The sequence below is a fragment of the Oncorhynchus clarkii genome, chromosome 1 (assembly GCF_045791955.1).
Source record: "Oncorhynchus clarkii lewisi isolate Uvic-CL-2024 chromosome 1, UVic_Ocla_1.0, whole genome shotgun sequence".
Lineage (NCBI taxonomy): Eukaryota > Metazoa > Chordata > Actinopteri > Salmoniformes > Salmonidae > Oncorhynchus > Oncorhynchus clarkii.
The window spans coordinates 80,178,766-80,194,215 of NC_092147.1; the positions used below are offsets into that span (position 1 = coordinate 80,178,766).

General features: G+C 42.3%; 1 protein-coding gene across 1 annotated transcript in view; it reads left to right on the forward strand.

Annotated features, from left to right (window-relative positions):
- LOC139417943 (voltage-gated delayed rectifier potassium channel KCNH1-like) overlaps nt 1-15,450 on the forward strand; it is an 85,950-nt gene that overhangs the window by 43,637 nt on the left and 26,863 nt on the right. Inside the window, exon 14 of the mRNA XM_071166956.1 lies at nt 3,269-3,465. Within this exon, the coding sequence (XP_071023057.1) occupies nt 3,269-3,465 (197 nt within the window). The remainder of the gene's footprint in view (nt 1-3,268; nt 3,466-15,450) is intronic.

Genomic DNA, 15,450 nt, shown 5'->3' on the forward strand with positions numbered 1-15,450 from the left:
ACAGTATGACGATGTAGGATTACATGGTGGCCATCTTGGGTGCTTTGCTGCTGTCTATTGTATAGGATGGTTTGCGGCTATTTTGAGTGAGTTGCTGTCCATGGACCAGTGCTTAAGTTGAGCCGGTGCACATTGGTACCGTGGTGTTCATCGCTACCTTGTGTGAAAGGAGCTATAGTCTAATCCCAAAGACAGTCCCTGTAGAGACATTACCAGGGTGTTAATGTGGGAGTGGAGAGTGAAGGCTACATAGTTAAATGTTGAGTGGCTGTAAATCACACCTTGTTATTGATCTGAGTGATGGATTCTTTGTTATTTCTCGTATTATGTTTTGGTTGTTCTCCATGGTGTGTGTGTGTGTGTGTGTATGTGTGTGTGTGTGTGTGTGTGTGTCAGCGGATGTGTGTGAGTGCATATACAGACCCAATAGACTGTTGCTGGGCAAACAGCCAACATTGCCAGGCAAACATACACACCAACATAATAAAACATGGTAAACAGTAAAAATGCAACACCATCAGGTGCCAGAACAGCTCATAGGAGCAGGATCTCCTGTTTCTGTAGCGTGAGGCAGCTTGATGTACAAGTACCCCCCCTGGACAGGATGCTGGTCTACCGCTGGGCCCTACCCCCAATCTATCTCCTTAATGCTGAGTGCCAAGCAGAGACGCATCAGGTTCCATTTTTACTGTCTTTAGTATAACTCTGCCGGGAATCGAGCTCCCAATCTTCTGATCTCAGGGCAGAAACTCTAGCCACAAGGCCACTGAGTTAGTTCAAACTACTATCATACTGTTTTGTATGGGGCCATACACACACCCAGGTACGCTTTGTAATTCAATGTTGGCCGTGTATTTGATGGTTGTTGGCCGTGTATTTGATGGTTGTTGGCTGTGTATTTGATGGTTGTTGGCTGTGTATTTGATGGTTGTTGGCCGTGTATTTGATGGATGTTGGCCGTGTATTTGATGGATGTTGGCCGTTGTTGGCCGTGTATTTGATGGATGTTGCCATCTTTTCAACAACGTACCGTAAGGCTGAGGCAGATGTCCGCTTTAATTAGGAAGAGACTGATATAAACAGATAGCGTGTATTTGATGGATGTTGGCCGTGTATTTGATGGATGTTGGCCGTGTTTTTGATGGATGTTGGCCGTGTTTTTGATGGATGTTGGCCGTGTTTTTGATTGATGTTGGCCGTGTTTTTGATGGATGTTGGCCGTGTATTTGATGGATGTTGGCCGTGTATTTGATGGATGTTGGCCGTGTATTTGATGGATGTTGGCCGTGTTTTTGATGGATGTTAGCCGTGTTTTTGATGGATGTTGGCCGTGTTTTTGATGGATGTTAGCCGTGTTTTTGATGGATGTTGGCAGCTTTCCAATAACTGTACCGTAAAGCAGCTTTCTTGAGGAAACATTTACTTACTATGACAGTGATATGTGGTTGTCTCACTTAGCTATCCTATGATGAATGCACTAACTGTAAGTCGCTCTGGATAAGAGTGTCTGCTAAATGACTAATGTAAATGTCAGCTTTAATTACAAAGAGACTGATATAAACAGCTCTCATTTCTGGATGCATACACTGTGTGTGTGTGTGTGTGTGTGTGTGTGTGTGTGTGTGTGTGTGTGTGTGTGTGTGTGTGTGTGTGTGTGTGTGTGTGTGTGTGTGTGTGTGTGTGTGTGTGTGTGTGTGTGTGTGTGTGTGTGTGTGTGTGTGTGTGTGTGTGTGTGTGTGTGTGTGAGGGAGGGAGGGAGAGATTAGTAGTCTAGATGAGTAGATCAACTAAAATCTAGCAGGTTGGTGTTCTGTGTTGTGCTGTTCTGTTTTGTTCTAGCTTGTGTTATACTGGGCTGTGTTGTGCTGTTCTGTTTTGTTCTAGCTTGTGTTATACTGGGCTGTGTTGTGTTGATCTGAGCGGTGCTGTACTGTGCTGAGCGTTACTGTGCTACGTTCTTACTTTGTGCTGTGCTAGTCAGAGCTTCTCTGGAGAGTAGGAGATGATCCTGACTTAAATAATAATAATAATTCTATCACCATAGATTATCGGCTACACCATAATGACTGTTTTTCAGTCAATTAACTTCTATTGGGATTTCTTTGCAGTATGGTGATTAGCAAAGTGACTGATGGGAGAGATTTCCTGTTTCTTTTCCCAAATGAATATAGAATATTTTTATGTGTTTGATTACGAGAAGACGTGTGTGTGTGTGTGTGTGTGTGTGTGTGTGTGTGTGTGTGTGCGCGCACGAACTAGGTTCAAATACATGTGTATTTGGGTATTTTGTTACTTAAATACTTTTTTGTGTATTTGGGTGTTTCCAAATACATTCCAAAATTCAACTACTTGTTTTTTCAAATAACGGTTATCTGAATACTTGTTTTCAAATGTATTGTTGAAAAGTAATTGAAATACCTGAAATAGTATTTGAACCAAGGTCTGGTGCGTGTGAATGTGTAATTGAATGCATGTCTTGTGCAATTGCATGAAATCTTGTGAGTTCCAAGTAGGAAAACATCATTAGGTAATACAATGAATCATCTTGTTATATTTTGCAGTGACAGCATCAAACATTTCCCCATTCACTTTCAATCATTCAACAAAGATATCAAACCCCTTTTTAATATTGTACTTTAATCATTTCAGTTATTGTCAGTTCATAGACAGCTGTACTGTTAGGTATTGTTGTGAAATGTCTTCTCTTTTTAATAAGCTCATCCATTTTAAATGCAATTTTACAGAATCACAAATAGGATCCTCTCAGAAGCCAGACCCAATGATCAGAACAAATGTATATAGTGTCTGTAAATGCTTTGTCAATTCACGGAACATTGATATGATTCACATCAACACGTTTTATATTTCAGCCAGTAAGATTAATGGGTTCAAACAGGCTTTCGTTGCTGTGACTGACAGGGTTTGAACCAAAACACTTTGTTATCCTGCTGAGCCAAAGCCTAGGCATTAACTATGGGAGCAAACGTTCGTCTTCACATCTCCGGCATAGTCACTGGGATAAACTAACTATTGTTATGTCTCAGAAGTAAATGGGTAAATACTCAGTTGTAAACCGGGTATTTTAGCTGCTTTCTCTCGTTCTCTGCAGGTAAAAAAAAAGATTTCGGAAATCCTTCTAAAGTATTAAAAAAAGTAATTCATAAGTAAATCTCAGATGGAAAATCTGTTACATTTAAGAAGTAATATCTTAATCGGTTCTCTCTCTCTCTCTCTCTCTCTCTCTCTCTCTCTCTCTCTCTCTCTGCAGGTAAGGGGGATGTGTTTGGGGATGTGTTCTGGAAGGAAGTGACCCTGGCCCAGGCGTGTGCCAACGTGCGTGCCCTGACCTACTGTGACCTCCACGTCATCAAACGAGACGCCCTGCAGAAGGTTCTGGAGTTCTACACGGCCTTCTCTAACCACTTCTCACGGAACCTGCTGCTCACCTACAACCTGCGGAAGAGGGTCAGTGTAACTTATTGGACCATCCACTTATCTTCTAGCCTCATAGAACCAGCCTAATAGCTGCTCACCAGACTCGTTCATCTAAGTGATCAGGCTGGTTCACCAGGCCACTCTTCTTCCTCCCTGCCTATCAAACTCATCTTCTTTTCTCATATCTGTTGTTATTTTATCTTCCTTGTCTCCTTTGCCTGTCTTTCATGTCTATCTCGCTCTCTCTCACAGTGACCGACAAACGCATAGCCTATCATTGCTTTTGTTTAGGATGTGTCAGAGGTTTAAATGCATTTAGAGTGGTCAAATCCAGAAGAGGCTCCTCCTATTGTGAACATTGCCATATTCGCATTAGTAGAAATCCCTGTTAAATGCAGCACTGGAATGTATGCTTTAATCTACACCTCGATTAGGCTGATATAAATCTGTATTATTTTTGTTTAAAGGCAACTTTCACAATTTTCGTAATCTCCAGCACCACCTCAACATCAACATGTGAAAATGGCACATTTTTATGTTTCATACTAAAAAAGATACAGGAAGATAAGTGTTTCCAATGACATCATCGGTGTGCGTTGTGTGATTTTCAACCAATTATGAGTTGGCATTGCCTGGTAATTGTCTACTAATTGGTTGAGGATGTCATTGGAAACACTTATCTTCCTCTATCTTTTTTATTACAAAACATAGAAACGTGCCATTTTCACATATGTTGATGGGGTGGTGCTGGAGATGAATGTGAATTCGATTTTTTTTTTTATTTCCCTTTAAATATTTTAAATTTGACTGTCATTATTTCTATTTGGCCTACACGTTCTTGTTCTGAACTTCTAACGTGGGTGAGACACAGTGCATTCAGAAAGTTTTCAGACCCCTTGACTTTTTTCACATTTTGTTACATTACAGCCTAATTCTAAAATGGATTAAATTAACATTTTCCCAATCATCAATCTACACATAATACCCCATATTGACAAAGCAAGAAATGTTTGCAAATTTGTAAAATAAAAAAATAAAAACAGAAATATCACATTTACATAAGTATTCAGACCCTTTACTCAGTACTTTGTGGAAGCACCTTTGGCAGTGACTACAGCCTTGAGTCTTCTTGGGTATGACGCAACAAGCTTGGCACACCTGTATTTGGGGAGTTTCTCCCATTCTTCTCTGCAGATCCTCTCAAGCTCTGTCAGGTTGGATGGGGAGCGACGCTGAAAAGCTATTTTCAGGTCTTTTCAGAGATGTTCAATCCGGTTCAAGTCCAGGCTCTGGCTGAGCCACTCAAGGACATTGAAACTTGTCCCAAAGCCACTCCTGCATTGTCTTGGCTGTGTGCTTAGGGTTGTTGTCCTGTTGGAAGGTGAACCTTCACCCCAGTCTGAAGTCCTGAGTGCTCTGGAGCAGGTTTTCATAAAGAATCTCTCTGTACTTTTCTCCGTTCATCTTTCTCTCGATCCTGACTAGTCTCCCAGTCCCTGCCACTGAAAACCAATAATCGGCATCGGTATCGGCATTGAAAAATCATAACCAGTCGACCTCTAGTTCCAAACGTCTTCCATTTAAGAATGATGGAGGCCGCTGTGTTCTTGGGGACAGATTCCTGTCTCAGAGCTCTACGGACAATTCCTTCGACCTCATGGCTTGGTTTTTGCTCTGACATGCACTGTCAACTTTGGGACCTTATATAGACAGGTGTGTGCCTTTCCAAATCATTTCCAATCAATTGATTTTATCACAGGTGGACTCCAATCAAGTTGTAGAAACATCTCAAGGATGATCAATGGAAACAGGATGCACCTGAGCTCAATTTCGATTCTCATAGCAAAGGATCTGAATACTTTTGTAAATATGGTATTTCTGTTTTTTATTTGTAATACATTTGCAAAAAAAATCTAATCCTGTTTTTGCTTTGTCATTATGGGGTATTGTGTGTAGATTGATGAGGATTTTTTAAAACATTTTAGAATAAGGCTGGTATGTAACAAGGGGTCTGAATACTTTCAGAATGCACTAAGGATAGGTGTGGTTTCGTGATGTCACTTGGTGTCTTTCATATATATCTCTTATTTTTTATTTTATTTATAATTTAATATTTTGTTCTTGTCTATAATGTTTTGTACTTAGTCATGTACTTGTACGTTTTATGTGGAATCCAGGGAGAGTAACTTCTGCGTGGGCAGTAGCTGATGGGGATCCTTATAAACTAAATCGTAAGAGCAGCCGCCCTCTAATTTAACAGCTCCTACGTAGTTACACCGTAGACACCAACTAAACAAATGCAATATATGCTATGCTATGTTTTTCAGGCTAACCCGAGTAACCACTGATCTAATGAATCCTGACCTAAGCTTCTAATCTAATCACTATCATCTCATTGTAACAATCAGAGAAAAGTCCATAGCAGATTACAACTTGCTATTTTGAAGTCCATATCACTTTTATAATAGCAGTATCAGCATAAACTCTTTGATTTTCAGTTATAGACGAAATTCATGCCGATCAACTTCTACAGTGCCTTGCGAAAGTATTCGGCCCCCTTGAACTTTGCGACCTTTTGCCACATTTCAGGCTTCAAACATAAAGATATAAAACTGTATTTTTTTGTGAAGAATCAACAACAAGTGGGACACAATCATGAAGTGGAACGACATTTATTGGATATTTCAAACTTTTTTAACAAATCAAAAACTGAAAAATTGGGCGTGCAAAATTATTCAGCCCCCTTAAGTTAATATTTTGTAGCGCCACCTTTTGCTGCGATTACAGCTGTAAGTCGCTTGGGGTATGTCTCTATCAGTTTTGCACATCGAGAGACTGAAATTCTTTTTCACATGTCTGTGTCAGTGCTGTGTGTAAGCGACTATGCAAACTATTTTGATTTTTCAACACATTTAATGTTTCTTATAAAAAATAAGTGATTGCAGTCAGTCTCTCCTCAACTCATAGCCAAGATAAACTGGCATGCATAGTATTTATATTAGCCCTCTGATTACAGTGAAGAGCAAGATGTGGCGCTCTATTCTGGGCCAGCTGCAGCTTAACTAGGTACTTCTTTGCAGCACTTGACCATATGACTGGAAAATAATCAAGATAAGATCAAACTAGAGCCTGCAGGACTTGCTTTGTGGAGTGTGGTGTCAAAAAAGCAGACCATCTTCACAACCACTGAATCAATATGTTTTGACCATGACAGTTAAAAATCCAATGAAACACAAAGTAATTAAGTCTCCTCAAGTTGCTCAACAGCTGATGTTACTTTGTGAACTGAGCGCAGGCTCACCACTTAACCACAGCTGTGTGCTGTACTGTGGGATAGATAGCTTACTCATCGCTGCAAAACGCTGGTTATCAAGGCGCTCTTGGACCTCAGCCTGGCATGGCTCAATCAATACACCAGTGACTGATTTAGGGGAGCGGGAGAGAGGGAAAGGGAGGAAGGGAGAAATGAAAAGGTTGTAAGAACCATTTGGATAGTTGGAAAGGTGTGCAGATTATTTACAAATATTCTCATTTTATAATTTTCACTACTACATTTCTAGATGATAATGTTAATGATAATGATACATGCCTGTGATTAAACCTTTGTTCATGTAAGACTTAAATGTTGCAAATTCAATCAAAAAGCCAAAAAGACATGTTTACGTCGATAAGGTATGATGAAAACAATGTTAACTCAACACAGTTCTGCCTGATGAGCTGGATAGACGCTTGAACTACAGTACCAGTCAAAAGTTTGGACACATCTACTCATTCAAGGGTTTTCTTTATTTTTACTATTTTCTACATTGTAGAATAATAGTCTAGACATTAAAATTATGACATAACACATATGGAATCATGTAGTAACCCAAAAATGTTAAATAAATCAAAATATATTTATATTCTTTAAAGTAGCCACCCTTTGCCTTGATGACATTCTTTGCATTCTCTCAACCAGCTTCATTAGGTCTTTCAACAGTCTTGAAGGATTTCCCACATATGCTGAGCACTTGTTGGTTGTTTTTCCAACTCATCCCAAACCATCTCAGTTGGGTTGAGGTCTGGTGATTGTGGAGGCTATGTCATCTGATGCAGAAGGAACTGGATCGTCTCGCTGTGGTTCCCTGACACATGTAGGTTGATGGGGGTGGTATTGTGGGTGACCCGGCCTATAGAGTTCCCGTCCAGTGCTCTAACATCCATGGGAATAGAGAGGGGGTGGTATTGTGGGTGACCCGGCCTATAGAGTTCCCGTCCAGTGCTCTAACATCCATGGGAATAGAGAGGGGCTGAGTGGGGATATCCATAGCGGAAGCAAGGGTAGCGTCCATAAAGCTCTCAACAGCCCCAGAGTCGATGAGTATCCGGAGAGATTTCGATTGGTTCCCCCAAAACAACATGGCATGAAAAGGGATGCGAGTAAAGGGAGAGGAAAGTTTTCCGTATGACCCATCAGAGTACTCGCTCCTACCGGTGAGCCTGGTCTTTTAGTGGACAGGTGGTGAGGAAATTACCCGTTGTCCCGCAATACAGGCAACTCTTAGTGTGAAGCCTGTCTAGCCGTTCAGCTGGAGACAGCCTAGCTCTGCCTAGTTGCATAGGCTTGGGAAGAGTTGAATCGTCAGTCTTCGGAGACTCTCGTGGAAACTCGGGTAGCCTCGTGTTCTCTTGACAATGGAGCCGTCAGGGACTTCCGGGATGCCTCTGAGGCGGTGTGGAATCCTTGGACGGGCAAGTGAAGTCGAATCTCCTCTCCTTCCTTCGTTCTCATAGTCGCCCATCGATTCGAATGGTCAAGGCGATGAGCAAGTCGAGATCCGTCGGTAGTTCCCGGCATGAAAACTTGTCCTTTACTTCCTCCGATACTCCGTGCAGGAACATGTTGATTGCTTCTGGGTTCCAGGCACTCTCAGCTGCCAACGTGCGAAAATCCACTGCGTAGTCTGCCACACCACAGTAGTCTTGACGTAGCTGGAGCAGCTTACAAGCAGCCTCTCTACCGGGCAACGTAGAATCAAACACCTTCCGAACTGCCTCCACAAACTCCTCCAGACTGAGGCAGACGGCGGATTGTTGCTCCCACACCGCGGACATCATCGTTGTGATGTACGCTATCCTCTAAAAGGTTCAAGGGGAACGAAGAAGGCTGCAGCACGAAAATGAGGGAGCACTGGGAGAGAAGCCAGGCAGGATCTGGAATCTCCAGCATAGCGCTTCGGAGGAGGTAAGCAGGGTTCTCGGGACACTGGGGTAGGCTGGGAGATTACGGGTGTGATCCGCTGCCCAGTGGGGAATCTGCGGAATTGCTCCAGCAAAGTATTGAATGCCTGGTCATGTCATTCTGCCAGGGTATGGAGTCCCTCCATAAGATCTTGAAGTACCTCCTCGTGTCTTCCAATGGTGTCTCTTTGCAGGGAGACAGTATTGTGAAGCTGGTGTAAGTCTGAGTCTGCTGGGTCAGTCATGGCCAGTTTGTTCTATCGGGTTTCAGGTATGACCCAGATGCAGACAGTGTCGAAGTAAGAAAAGTTTTTATTTCTAGTACAGGGTCAGGCAAACAACAGGTCAAGGGCAGGCAGAGGTCAGTAATCCAGAAAGGGTGCAACAGGGACAGAACGGCAGGCAGTCTCAGGGCAGGCAGGGTTCAATAATCCAGAGAGGTGTGGCAAGGGACAGAACGGCAGGCAGTCTCAGGGCAGGCAGGGTTCAATAATCCAGAGAGGTGTGGCAAGGGACAGAATGGCAGGCAGTCTCAGGGCAGGCAGGGTTCAATAATCCAGAGAGGTGTGGCAAGGGACAGAACGGCAGGCAGTCTCAGGGCAGGCAGGGTTCAATAATCCAGAGAGGTGTGGCAAGGTATAGAACGGCAGGCAGGCTCAGGGTCAAAGCAGGCAGAAAGGTCAAAACCGGGAAAGACTAGAAAACAAGAACAGACAGGAGCAAGGGGACGAACGCTGATAGGTATCACGAAACAAAACAAACTGGCAAAAGACAAACATAGAGCAAAGGTATAAATATACTGGGGATAATGCAGAAGATGGGCGACACCTGGAGGAGGGTGGAGACGAGCACAAAGACGGGTGAAACAGATCAGGGTGTGACAGAATAAGTAGGCGTGTCCAAACTTTGGACTGGTACTGTACATTGATGCAAACTGCCTGATCAGCAGACTAATGTCTAGGAAATGCTGTGTCTTTGTAAGCCATACATCAGCATAACATTTTAGTGTAAATATTCCTCTACGTTATATGTGTTTGATATATTGATTGATGGAACAATCTACAGAATACCCTACAATTGGAACGCATTGGTGCCTTTCAGGCAATTCAGATTGTTGGAGGATCTCTTCATTGAGGAGTGTGTTTTTTTAATGATTTGTGTTTTTTTGTTTTTTTCTTGTTATTATTTTTTTTCTGCTCCTTGTAATGTAATTCTGTGTCATTTTTAGGGGGGTCTGAATGCAGTTCTCCTTCGAAAAATAAACATTGGTCTCAATGGGACTCTCCCTGCCTAAAGAAAGGTTAACAAAAAATATTATGGAAGAGTCAGTCAGACAAAAAGTGTAGTTGGTGTTATTCAATTTAAATGAAGGAAAACTGGTGGCACAATGTAATCATAATGGTAAAAAATATAAACAATTATTAAGCTGCCATATTAGTTGATTTAGAATACATTTAAATAAACAAAACATTTTGAAAAGTGTTTTCCAAAATGCCATGGCCAAATACCACTGCAATTCATGAATGACCCAGCTACAACCAAACATGCAATGTGTTTAATTTAATTAAGGACAAGTTTGTAAGCTACAGTCACAATGCAAACACGCAATACTGAATTGCAAGCAGGTGTTGTAGCTACATATAGTTTAGAATACATATAATGTAATGAAATCACAGGATAAGGGACTCACTCATGGGGAAGGCAGTACACAGACTTAAGTATTAATAACAATAGTTATGATAAATATCGTTATTTTCCAATATGCTCAAAGCACTTTACATTGTGTAGGGGAAACTCATCCCATTTCATCTACTGCCACAACACATCAGTCAACAACACGTACTTCAGCTGGCTAGCTCTGCACTATCAGTGTAAAACCATGCTGAGATTACAGTGTTTGTGTGTCTGTGATAGAGTGCATGCGTGTGGATGTGTGTGTACATTTGTTTGTGCATCTGTGCGACCGCGCATAAGCCTTGATTCTGCTGTAAATGACCTCCGCATGTGAGTCAATGCAGATAAGACAACCATACACAGACAATGGGATGGCAGTGGAGATTGCTGAGAGGAGGATGGATCATAATGATGCCATTCCATTTGCTCTGTTCCAGCCATTATTATGAGCCATCCTCCCCTCAGCAGCCTTCACTGATTTACGGTGTCCATTTGCGACAATCCGGCCTCTCCGAGGGCTCAGGTGGGATAGGAGATAATCAATCTGTTCTTGCACTCCATAGCTATAATTCTCTGTAACAGGACACAGATCCAGAGGAGACACCAATGGGGGCTCTACCCCTGTAACATGGCCCCCTGAGAATTCCACAAATTAATCTATGTCAAAAGTAATGCCAGGTCAATTAGGTCCCTAGAGTGGCGCTGTAATGAGGATTGGTATTGACTTGACGGGGTCCATGATGTTATCTGACAGATCTGTTGATCATCTGTCTCTTGTTTACTAGTTATTATGATCGCTACCATGTCTTTCAAGGTAGGTTTACAGGCCTTTGAGGGGTGTGTGTGTGTGTGTGTGTGTGTGTGTGTGTGTGTGTGTGTGTGTGTGTGTGTGTGTGTGTGTGTGTGTGTGTGTGTGTGTGTGTGTGTGTGTGTGTGTGTGTGTGTGTGTGTGTGTGTGTGTGTGTGTGTGTGTGTGTGTGTGTGTGTGTGTGTGTGTGTGTGTGTGTGTGTGTGGTGTAAAGGGTGAGTGATTACATAGCAATGTAACAGAGGTTAGAAAAGGTTGCTTGGCACGCTTCACCCGGTTCTCTCTCAGGAGCCAATCAGTGAGCAGATTGAGTGGAATGTCCTTTTGATTGGTCACATAATGCAGCACCACTGACTGTGATGACCCATCCTGCGCCAGTTGAGCTAAATCCATTACTAACATACCTAACATACCTAACAAAACCTCCAAACACCACTCAGTTTTAAATCCACTGACAACATAGATCCATGTTCCGTCTGAAGCTGCCATGACCAGTTTACGCCATAGTGGCCTATTGTGACGTTCATTAATATCAACCTATTGGCTCCTGAGATGCCAAACACCATTGGGGGAAAGTGGTGCATGGGCCATGTTTGTTTTAGAGATTAGCTGAGATTGTAAAACTCAAGGTCTCTAGAGCTTACCTCATCTGCTTTGGTGAAACCCAATACTTTGATGACCATGGAACGTTTTGGTTCCAGAATGTATTAGCTTACCTGAGGCTTCCTCCACACAGCTAGCGCTTACCGTAGCACTGAGTGAAGCGTCGGGGGACTTCCCTCTGCTTACTGATGTCATTCATATGGTATTTTGGGGCAGCAGGTAGCCTAGTGGTTAGAGTGTTGGGCCAGAAACTGAAAGGTTACTAGATCGAATCCCCGAGCTGACAAGGTAAAAATCTGTCGTTCTGCCCCTGAACAAGGCAGTTAATCCACTGTTTCTAGGCTGTCATTGTAAATAAGAATTTGATCTTAACTGACTTGCCTAGTTAAATAAATATATAGTGCTCCCTCTCCTGTGTGTATTTGCGTGCTGACTTATTACAACTCTTATCCTGGATGCAAATTGTTGTTTCAATATATTGAGTATAGTAGACTTTTTAGAATGTATGTGATCTGCTTCAACACAAAGCAGTAAACTGGGAATTCGCAGCAGCCGAATGCTTGGAGAATTCAAGAGTGGACCATTAAGGCAGGTAGCTTTAGTTTGGTTTCCTGGTGCTGCTTATTGCTGCTAATTCAATAGCCTTAGTATAAATTCAAAAGCCAGGCACTACAGACAATTGATAACATGGACTATAAATCAGTCAGATCTAAAAAGAAAGAAAGAACAGACTGACTGCACTTAGTTGGCCAGTTGTATCCATAGAGAACTATTTAGTATTTCTATCTCAATCTATGAACAGTATTGTGCTATTTAGACTTACTAGGAAGATTTGGTGCATTGGGTTGTGTCTGTCCACAGTAAATGCTACAGTACCGATGAACCCTGGCAGGCTGAACTTACCCCTCAGACCCAGACTTGGCCTCACCCTTCCTCCTCCTCATCCCCTCCTCCTCACTCGTCTGTCCATTCCTGCCTCATCAGCACCAAACTCTGCTGAGCCTATGCCCTGATCTCTGCTGATCTCGTCCTTTCTGCTCACTAAACATCCCAAGAGCGACCACCTTACCCTTCAAAGGACCTTACCCTACCAAGGAAATCTGTAAAACAAAGTTTGCCGCCTCTGTGACCTGTAAAACAAAGTTTACTTTCTCTGTTGTTAACAGAGCTTTTCCTACGAGGGCAGTGTAATGAGCTTACAAAAGCCCGCCATTTGTCAGCAAAACGCCCTCTCATCCATATGAAACACCACTATGTGGATTGAGACTTTAGACATGATCCCAAGGAAATGAAAGGATGGCAGATAAGAAGCTACAGAAAGGAAGAGGGAGGATAGAGCATTAGAGAAGGGAAATAGGGAAGACTGGAATGGATAGAAGAGTTGCTGTATGAGAAACCGTGGTGGGCTGCTGTTTTATTGCTTCCTCAGAATTAAGGAGTGGGCCTTTTTAAAGAGTGGCAAAGTGCTATAGAGGAAGAGAATTGGGAGAACAAGGGGAAGACTGGAATGGAGACTTGCTGTAGATGGGAGTGAAGGGGAAGGATTTGAGTGGCTAGAACATGTTGATTCTGAGTTGTAGTGACAGTCTCTGTCTCCCACCATCTGCAGCAGTGTGTTTAATGGCTGGTCTCCGGGCAGATTTATAGACCTTAACTAAACTCGGGTGATTTATTGAGACAGACCTCCTCCTTCCTAACAACATCAATCTCACCTAGGAGCTAGGGTTGTACAGACGTATCAGAAACATGTCTTCTACCAGACCATTTCCTGTCCATGGGCGCGGCAGGGACAGAAGAGCATTTACAGAATGGTGCATGCTGGGTAATGGGAGTTAGAGGACAGAGTAGTGAGAGAGGATATCACACATCATTAAAACAAACGTTTAATATATAATAATACTACAATAATATAGTAATATGTATCTTCATGGGATATTACTTTAGTAGAGTAGAATGTCTGACTTTGTGAGAGTAGGAAAACGTTATATGGTAATAATACAGTGGCTTAAAATATTTTTTTTCATGAAACAAACAAGAAATAAGACCAAAAAAGCAGAACTTGAATGTGCATATCTATACTTTGTAGAGCCACCCTTTGCAGCAATTACAGCTGCAAGTCTCTTGGGGTATGTCTCTATAAGCTTGGCACATCAAGCCACTGGGATTTTTGCCCATTCTTCAAGGCGAAACTGCTCCATCTCCTTCAAGTTGGATGGGTTCCGCTGGTGTACAGGAATATTTAAGTCATACCACAGATTCTCAATTGGATTGAGGTCTGGGCTTTGACTAGGCCATTCCAAGACATGTAAATGTTTCCCCTTAAACCACTCAAGTGTTGCTTTAGCAGTATGCTTAGAGTCATTGTCCTGCTGGAAGCTGAACCTCCGTCCCAGTCTCAAATCTCTGGAAGACTGAAATAGGTTTCCCTCAAGAATTTCCCTGTATTTAGCGCCATCCATCATTCATTCAAATCTGACCAGTTTCCCAGTCCCTGTCATTTAAAAACATCCCCATATAATGATGCTGCCACCACCATGCTTCACTGTGGGGATGGTGTTCTCGTGGTGATGAGAGGTGTTGGGTTTGCGCCAGGCATAGAGTTTTCCTTGATGGCCAAAAAGCTAAATATTAGTTTCATCTGACCAGAGTACCTTCTTCCATATGTTTGGGAAGTCTCCCACATGCCTTTTGCCAAACATGCCAGACGTGTTTGCTTATTTTTTTCTTTAAGCACTGGCTTTTTTCTGGCCACTATTCCGTAAAGCCCAGCTCTATGGAGTGTACGGCTTAAAGTGGTCCTATGGACAGATACTCAGGGTTATCTTTGGTCTCTTTGTTGCCTCTCTGATTAATGCCCTCCTTGCCTGGTCCATGAGTTTTGGTGTGCGGCCCTCTTTTGGCAGGTTTGTTGTGATGCCATATTCTTTCAATTTTTTAATAATGGATTTAATGGTGCTCCGTGGGATGTTCAAAGTTTCTGATATTTTTTTATAACCCAACCCTGATCTGTACATCTCCACAACTTTGTCCCTGACCTGTTTGGAAAGCTCCTTGGTCTTCATAGTTCCACTTGCTTGGTGGTGCCCCTTGCTTAGTGGTGTTGCAAACTCTGGGGCCTTTCAAAACAGATGTGTGAATATATACTGAGATCATGTGACACTTAGATTGCACACAGGTGGACTTTATTTAACTAATTATGTGACTTCTGAAGGTAATTGGTTGCACCAGATCTTATTTAGGGGCTTCATAGACAAGGGGTTGAATACACCATTTTTTTAAACTTCACCAATTTGGACTATTTTGTGTTTGTCCATTACATGAAATCCAAATAAAAATACATTTAAATTACAGGTTGTAATGCAACAAAATAGGGAAAACACCAAGAGGGGTGAATACTTTTGCAAGGCACTGTACTGATCACCTTAGATTTCTCAGCTACATTAGAATGTGGCAAGGGTCAGCAAAGGATTCATGTTTTTTTCCAGGGCTGTGCAGTCTAACGGAAAATACCATTACCATTGAAAGATGTTAGTTGTGACAATTACAGTTGCATAAGCCACACCAGTGTATTTTATGCAACCCAGGTTTGTGGGGCGACCATTAAATCCGAGAAGCGTGATTCATTTTAATCAAAGTGGATGATGATGAATAATCTGTCATTATATCATATGGTTATGGGTGTGTGCGTGACCTGTATGAGCAATGATGAG